The sequence below is a fragment of the Echinops telfairi genome, unplaced genomic scaffold, assembly GCF_000313985.2.
Source record: "Echinops telfairi isolate 266 unplaced genomic scaffold, ASM31398v2 ScPeMD7_7469;HRSCAF=8507_1, whole genome shotgun sequence".
In the NCBI taxonomy this organism is placed as follows: domain Eukaryota; kingdom Metazoa; phylum Chordata; class Mammalia; order Afrosoricida; family Tenrecidae; genus Echinops; species Echinops telfairi.
In genome coordinates this window covers 52173736-52182477 of record NW_022111373.1, presented here as the reverse complement: position 1 = coordinate 52182477, position 8742 = coordinate 52173736, and the positions used below count along the sequence as shown (strand labels likewise).

Here is an 8742-nt window from a genome sequence, read left to right as displayed (position 1 = left end):
GAAATAATACATTTAGGTAGTCACCTAGTCCAATGCAGTTTCTTAAAGCCCCAATTTGGTTTCTATATATCTATGTCAATATAGACATGTGCATTCACACATATATACACTTACCTATTTTATATTAAGAAGGTTTACGTGTCAGACTACTGCATAATGAATATTACTGTCTCATATTCACACTGACAAAATCTACCTGTGAACAGCTTTGGCGGCTTGTCTCTGTACGGCCACGCTGTGGCCCTGGAGCCCGTACACAGCTGAAGTCAGAAGGCACCTCTGATACTCCTTGTCTTTCTGTCTGATGTGCTTCAGTAATTCATTCAGTGCTGCTTTGGAGAGTGTAACATCCTGCATTGCCAATCCTAGAGCACACAGGGCTTGGAGGCTTTCCACAGTTGGTTCCTTTAAGATAGAACTGTAAATATGCTTTTTAGTTGTCTATTGGCCATGAGTACAATCATTTGTATATGCAACTGGTCAAACATTTAGCATTGAGTGCAAAATGAAATTTATGCAAAGTTCACAAACTCTTTTAAAAATGAACATAAAACCAAATTTCTTGGCGTGCAGGAACACCCCCTCATTGCCTGAAGCAGCTAAAAATACCAGTGGTCATTCATGGAATAATATCCAAGTTTCTTTTCTGGTTATTATGTTTAACTGGATTTCAGTCCTCGGTAAACAGAGTAATTTTGCCAAAATGTTTAGTTTTAATAAAATCCTAAAAGGTATAATTAAGAAAAGAAAGAACCTTTGCATTGATCTGATTTTTATCATTCTGAAAAAGCAATTTGCTAGATAATATTGAAACCAGATGTTTATAAGTTCTAATTCTATATACCTTCACCATATTCTCATTAATCATTGCATACATTTATGGAGAATTTATAGGTTGTATGCAATCAACTTGCATTCATATTTTTCTGTGAAATCAGATGCAGTCTAATGGATGGAAATCACTAACGCTTAAAAATCCTTATTAATTTTTAAAAAGAAAACCATAGCTGTCGAAAAACTTCTTAATGTTCTAATAATTATTCATTTTTACTATAATAAAACACAGGAACCCCAAAAAAGATTCTTAAAACAATATTCATTAACATTTAATTAAAATATTTCTTACATTAAAAATATCACATATTTACCAGTATGATTTCCTACTAATTTTTGGAAGGGAAAACAAATTGCATTGTACTTAATTTTCGTAAACAAGTTTGAATTCATGAATCTTCACAGGCAGGTCTAGAGTAAACAGTTTACTTTAAAATGTGCAGCTAACTTTTTTTACAATGAAGATTAATAGATACAGGAGTCTAAACATGAAGGAATGTTAGTTAGCCATAATCAATTCTAACAGTACAAAGAACTACACTGTAAGTCTGTACAAGAGAAGCAATAAAACACAGTGATATGAATTCCAATATTAATTTTAAAAGAAAAAGACAAATATTTAAATTCTTACCAGTATACTAAAATTCTACAAATCAGGTGACGAATTACTGTTTTAAAAAAATTAATAAAACGCCCTAACCCACTGCCAGGAGTGGTTACAAGTAGGGCTGCTAATCATAAGGTCTGCAGTTCAAAACCACCAGCCACTCCGCAGGAGAAAGATGAGGCTTTCTACTTCTGTAAAGAGTCACAGTCTCAGAAATCCACAGGGTAGTTCTGCTCTGTCCAATAGAAATGCTAGGATCAGGATTGACTCCAGGGCAGCGAGTTTGGTTTGTTTGTTTGTTTGTTTGGTAACCCACTGCATAGAGTCAATTCCAATCTTAATGATGCTATAGAACAGAGTAGAACTGCCCTAGGAGGGTTTCCACAGTTGTATTCTTGACAGAAGCAGACTGCTACATCTTTCTCTCACAGAGCAGCTGCTAACCTTTGGATTAGCAGACAGGTGCTTAACCATTCCACTACCAGAACTCCTTAAAATAGAATATGCACAAGGAAAGGAAAATGATGGTTTTGAAGCACTGATGGATCCAGGGATAAGAATTAAACCATAATCTTCAGAACCAGATAGGAACAATCTTTTTTCTCAGTAAAAAGCTCCTAAAAGGTTAATGAAATCATTTACTTTGCTTCAAATTTAATCCAAAATTGAAGTTTCTGGTCATGTTTAGTATTAATGTCAACCATACATACCATTTAAAGAGCAACGTCTTGGCTACATCCATTTTTCCTTGTTTATACTCCGTTATTGCCAGAGCTGTCAAGATATGTGCTTTATCTTGCTCTGATTCAACAACAGACAAGGCTCTTTCATAGGCTGTTATATACAGTGAGAAAGAAAAATAAAACCAACCTTGATTGATGAACTGTTGTAAAAATTTTTCTTTTCGAATCCTATTTTTCAAAAAGACTTAATTGAACATCTATTTTAATTATGCCTATTTACCATGTGGCAGTATATGAATTTATAATAATTTGAGTTTAGCTGTTCCAAGGTGCTCCTGGGGATATCATTAGAAGTATTATGTGACAGTCCTTAACTTCTATCTTAAGAAGCTGGGTCACTATCTTCAAGATCCAGCTTAGGCCATAAATGGACCCTGCCACCTCTGAGACATAACCAAAATCCCCACGTGGAGACCAGCAATTCCATCCTGCAGGGTGGCCACTTAAAATGAGCTAGACCCCTATATATGGACAGGCACTCAGCATTTTCTGATACACCAAAATCTACCATTACTAATAACAGTTGAAGTATTCATTTATCAGCGAGTTATATCTAAGCAGTGTGTGGTAATGAAGAGCTGCTTTCAAATGCTAACTCTGATATCTACCTTAAGGATATTAGAGTTGATGTTCTTCATCTGTAAAACAAAGATATCACTCAGCTCATAACCCCACTCAGGGACTATTCATAATAATGTATTACATACAGTTAAAGAAAAAAAAGATCAAGTATCATTCTGACTCCTCATCACCTGATTCCTAATCTCATTTCACACCACCATCCCACCCCCATATCTCAATTCTATCTTTCTGCATGTAAGCTCATCATGAATAAGTGCTATCCAGATCTTACTATTGAGGCGGATGCTTTTTAGCTTCGGGCAATCTACTCACCTTTGCCGCTCTCTTTATAGAGACCCTTCATGAATAAAGCTAATGCAAGACCTATGATGTCTTCCAGCTCTTCAAGGGATGTTGATTTAAAAGCCTGGATAGCTTTATCATATTCGCCAATGGAACTATGAGATAAAATGCAATTTAGTTTTAATATAAACAATAATAATAGCCGGCATTATTAAAATATAAAATATTGCTACTGTCTACATTTACTGATGAGTTACATTATGCACTATACTTTACAAATTACCACATTTGAAATATTTATAATAAAAACAGAAGGAAGATAAACTACTTTCAATGACAGTATACATGTTCTTCTAAGATACAATGTTTATATTTAATGAAACATCAAAACTAAAGAGGATATATATTCAATTCCCTAAGATTTGCTAAAACATAGTTATTCTCTGATCCAAGGGACTGAGCTTTACCAATTCTTAGATAGTTGAAAAGACCTGAAATGGTGTGGTCAGACCCATGAAGCACCACTGTCTGTGCTATGATTCAGTTACAGGCTGACAACAGGAACGAGTTCTGGTTGGCTCCGACCTTGACTAATTGATGAAGGCACTAGTCCAGAAATATCAAACTCAAGTTCTAATAATGTTTCATACAGAACCCCATTCCATTTGGGGAAGCTCGAAATGGTAAAAAAAAATCTGAGCCAGCAATCTTCCTCTCATCATACTTGTCCTTTCTGGTCTGTGTTCCACCCTCTACAATAACTGGTTTTCATTATTTTTGGAGCAGATACCAGGCATTTTATAGAATCTCTACCCTCAAAATATACGCCCACACTCACAATTCTTTGCATATAGTTTCAAAGGATTCCTGGACCCCTAAAAGCAATATCCAATTAAGAAAACAGACAAACTGAATACTTTATCTTCCAATTTCCCAAGCTACCACCATATGGAAGGCCCTGCCTCTCCTCCAAATGACCTCTTGTCCAGTCTGCAAACCATCAGTTGTAAGCTTGATCGAAAGCACCAGTTCTTCAGCCTGGAGTTCGGTGCAGTGAGGGCTCCAGGAAAGAAACATGGCCCGGTGGTGTGGGAATTAATATCCTGGAGGAATGTCACCTTCTTCTTCACTTATTCATGCCCCACAACTCCGAAAACTGTTTACTGCGCCAGTGTTTTCACCAGAAAATCCCAATAGAGTCAGAATTAAGGGGAAGAAAAATGCTTACCATAACAATCTGCCATAATTTCTTACTGTAGCATTATAAGTACCTTGGTCTTCTGTAGCCTGTAACAATAAAATTGCCCTTTGAAAAAGGACAAGTTATTTTAAATTAGCTATGTGCAATAATATCTTACCTTTACTCCTTAGCTAATTCTATAGTTTTTCCTATTTAATTTTATTAATTCTTTCATGCTAGTTAAAATTGGTACCCAAAGCACATATAGTTAGATTTCTGAATTATTACGAAAATAATGGAAAGTCAAACAATTTAATGAACCTGAGTTCTAAACACTCCAAAAAAAAATTTAAGTTAAAAACGGGAAGCATCAACATTTTAAGTTTTAATATAATTAGGGAACGTGGAAAATACTCTAAAAAACAGTTATATATGTGTAGTTGGAGGCGCAAAATTGAATGCTTTCACATGCCCCTGCTTGTTTTTTTTGTTTTTTTTCAATCTTTTTATTATGGACACATACAACTCTTATCACAATCCATACATACATCAATTGTGTAAAGCACATTTGTACATTCATTGCCCTCATCGTTCTCAAAACATTTGCTCTCCACTTAAGCCCCCAGCATCAGCTCCTCATTTTACACCCTCCCTCCCCGTTCCCCCCTCCCTCACGAACCCTTGATAATTTACAAATTATTATTTTGCCATATCTTACACTGTCCGATGCCTGTATTTCTAAGGCGGTCCTATTTGTTCTTTTGGAAGTCTCTGGCACTTTCAATGTGATTCCCCAGAACCACAGCTCAAATGCATCCGTTCTTCTTCTAGCTTTTTACTTAGTGGCCCTTGCTTGTTATAGTCAGAAAAACTTTCCGATGGCACTGAGTTCAGAGATGAGAATGAGCCATCAAGAGTTCCAATGCAGATGCTTCCAATAAACCCATGCAAGCACATGATGGCACAATTACAACACAGGGCTGCTAAATCAAAGGTGGGCAGTTCAAACCTCTCAGCTGCTCCACCAGAGAATGATGTGGCAGCCTGATTCTGAACAGATTTGCAAGCATGGAGACACAAGGGGGCAGTTCTACTCTGTCCTAGAGGGACACTGACTGGACGAGGGGTGGTTTCTTTTATGCGCAGAGGACCGGTATTTCCAGTAAAGTGGTTTTTTTTAATTTTCTGTTGTCGAGTTGACTTCATCGTATTCTGACCCCGTGTGACAGGACCTGTGCCCCACGGGATTTTCTAGGTTGTGATCTTTGTTGGGGAGCCCTGGTGGCATAGTGGGTTATGCACTGGGGCTGCTGACCTTAGGATCAGCAGCGTGAACCCACCAGCCGCTCTGCAGGGCAGGGCTGGGTACAGAATGAGGCCTTCTGCTCCCACAGAGTCCGGCACAGCCTGTCTCATAGGCTGCTTTGAGTCCAAATGGAGCCATGGCAGGGAGTGTAGTTTGGGCTTTAATCCTTTTAGGTCCAGATTGCAGGTCTTCCTCCTGGGGAGTCACTGGCTAGATTCAAGTCAGCAAGCTTCTCAACTTAATGTTGAGAAATAGTTAAGGCAGGTTTTTGATCCCTCTGATGTTAGAATGAAACAAAAAAATCTGCTAACAGAGGTTTACGGAGATTGAAAACCATAGACTTTGTGGTTAGATTTATAACTAATATGGGTTTCAAGCCTCAAATATCTTGTTTAAGGAAGAATAATAACAGTGGTGACCACTCAAAGAATACGCTTCTTCAGCGGCTGCTGAGTTGTCATTTTAAGCCAAAGGTATAATCAATGTTGGAGTCACAATATCTTCAAGTATAGCAATATGTACAAAGGAAGCTGCAAGCCGCCCAGAGCTGCCTGGTTGTCTATTTAAAAGCTGGTATTCTACCACATTTACACAGCTGGTTTACTGGCATTTATTGACACTGAAAGAAATACTTCATATAGTTTAAGTATAGTTTCTAGTTTCCCATAAACTGCTTTCCACATACCCTGAAAAAGCAATTTGATTATCCTGCCTCCAGTACCATCTGCTGATTACTCCTTTGAACTGCAGGTAGGTCTTTGAAGGGATCAGACAAAGCCTTGAGATATCTCAGTTATTTACCTAGCCAAACTTCTTTTAAATACCTATTTACTAAATGATGGTCTGAAATGTAAGCCCCCACCTAATTCACAATAAAAAGTTTTTAAAATATGTATCAATTTACTTAAGATTTGGGGCAATAATATGTCTCAGAGATTAAGCAATCAGGTCTTTGAACATTCATGCAGCAGTTATTCAAGAGAGCAATAGTTTTCTTATTTACCAATCAATCCATGTTCACAAAGTAAAAGGAAGTTAAGTTCATTCGCTGCCCCTCTCCCCACTGATCTTTCCACTGGATCACACTGGTTTCCGTGTCTCTCAAACATGCCCAGTCTCCCCCTGCTTCACAGCACTTGTTCTTCTTGCCCCTTCCATCTGGATGCCCTTCCCCTGATAAGCCAGTGCACTGTTGCCTCTTCATATTCAGGTCAAGGTTCACTGCCTCCTTAGTAAATCTACACGTCTTACATGTATGTACAATGTCAGCAACCTCCTGGACTGGCAGCCCTTGTCCTTTACCCTACTCAATTTCTTCCGAATAATTCCGACCAGTGCAGATGACTATCAGCTTACTGTATGTCTCTTGTCCCAGAACAGGGACTATGGCCTTTTAAATGCACCGCTAAATTGCCAATGCACCCCGAACACGTTTGTCAAATAAATAAATACCGTATATACTCGTGCATAAGCCGAGTTTTTTGACACATTTTTTATGCAGTTTCTGTGGTAAAATTAGGTGCTAAGGCTGATGTTCAGGTCGGCTTATACTCGAGTACACACAGTATGTGGTAGACAGTAAAATAAGGCATCCTGGTAGCACAGCTTCCAGATGCTGGTTCAAATCCCCCCGCTGCTCTGAGGGAGAATGATGGAAGTGTGGGGCAAGCTGCTTCCTTAAAGATGGGTGGATAGCCCTGAGAACCCCACGGAGGAGCTCCACTCTTCTCTATCCTGGAGGGTTGCTCTGACTATGAGCAAGAATCAATGTGATGACAGGTTTTTTGGGGGGTAAATATTAAAATTATTCAAATGTATACATCATAAAGTTTGCATTTCTCCTCTGATGAAGTACGTATATTTAATAAGGCTAGAAGAGTTCTAAGGGGGAAGATTTTTCAAAAACAAAACTCAAGGGCTTTTGGTTTTCCTTCTTCTTTCTGTCCTTTTAGGTTCGGGAATCCAGGAAAATAATGGGTTAAGCACTGGGCTGCTAACCATAAAGTTAACAGCTCGAACCCAGCACATAGTGCACAGCAGAAAGATGAGGCTTTCTCTTCTGCAAACCCACAGGGACAGTTTTGCTCTGTCCTATTGAGTCACTATGAGTCAAAATTGACTCAAGGTCTTTTGGGCGGGGGTGTTAGGCAACAAAAACAAAATAAAGGTAAAAACTTGGGGACTCCATCATTTCCCCATTCGTGTTGAATACTGAAGGACCAAGAAAGGAGTCAGAACACTTACATACTTGGTTTCAAGAACTAGACTGATAGCGCTCCAACTGACAGGTACACATATCGTTTACCTCTGGTACGCATTAGCCGCTTCCTTTGTCAGTAGTAGGTGCTCGTTTAAGTAACCCAACATGGAGAAAGCTGGAGCGTAATCCTGAAGTCTTTCTGGAAAACCAGAAATAGTGTTACTTCACATGCACACTGCTTGTATTTGTAAATGTTAGTTTTATTTAAAACGTCTTCCAGATCTTCAGCCCCATACTACCCCTGGCCCCAAAGTCACGGGCACTGGTCAAAAGAATGGTCTGATTTTATCATGAATATAATCATTTTATAGGTTCTATGTTGATGACTGTGCTTTAAAGTTTAAGTATGTTTACTCTCTGTGATAAAATAATTTGAAATACTACCTCAGGTAAAAATGAATCGTGAGACTTATAAGGAAATGCAGTTAGTGGCTAATCATATATACCTTCCAGTGATTACATTTAGGAACAAGTGCTCCGGGTGGAGTTCTCATTTCCACGAGGTTTTTAAAAAGGAGTTCGGTACCATACACAAGAAACAGAAGACGATTTGGGCACTAAGTGCAGTAATTTTAATGCCAAAAGGCATCAAATAGCTCCTGAGGTACAGCGGAGAAAGGGGGCAGACCTCAGCTGGTGAAAAGTAGTTTTGAGACGTGCACCTTCAAGTGACTCTTTAGGTGACAAATTGGTTCTAACATTAAAGTTTAAGATCAAAATGAGGTAGTCAGGTTATTCTTGAAAAAAAAAAAAATCCCTAAAATCATCACACAACAAAAGCTGAATTCATCAGCTTCACCTTGCGGGAAAAACACTGACAATAAGTGTCCACATTCTCTCTCTCACCCCCACGCCCCCTTCTCCTCTTCTAATTGTGTTGTTGAAAGTATATACAATTGATTTACTTGTGTGAGTTTATAAATTGGCTCTACTATAAAAACCTAGCTA

The 8742-nt window shown here is 38.4% G+C and overlaps 1 protein-coding gene across 1 annotated transcript in view; it reads right to left on the bottom strand.

Moving 5' to 3' along the window:
• Nucleotides 1-8742, bottom strand: part of TTC37 (tetratricopeptide repeat domain 37) — an 85447-nt gene that overhangs the window by 35676 nt on the left and 41029 nt on the right. The window contains exons 26-30 of the mRNA XM_045285195.1: nt 7840-7933; nt 4277-4354; nt 3079-3203; nt 2152-2275; nt 197-418 (exon numbers count right to left, since the gene is read on the bottom strand). Of these exons, the coding sequence (XP_045141130.1) occupies nt 197-418; nt 2152-2275; nt 3079-3203; nt 4277-4354; nt 7840-7933 (643 nt within the window). The remainder of the gene's footprint in view (nt 1-196; nt 419-2151; nt 2276-3078; nt 3204-4276; nt 4355-7839; nt 7934-8742) is intronic.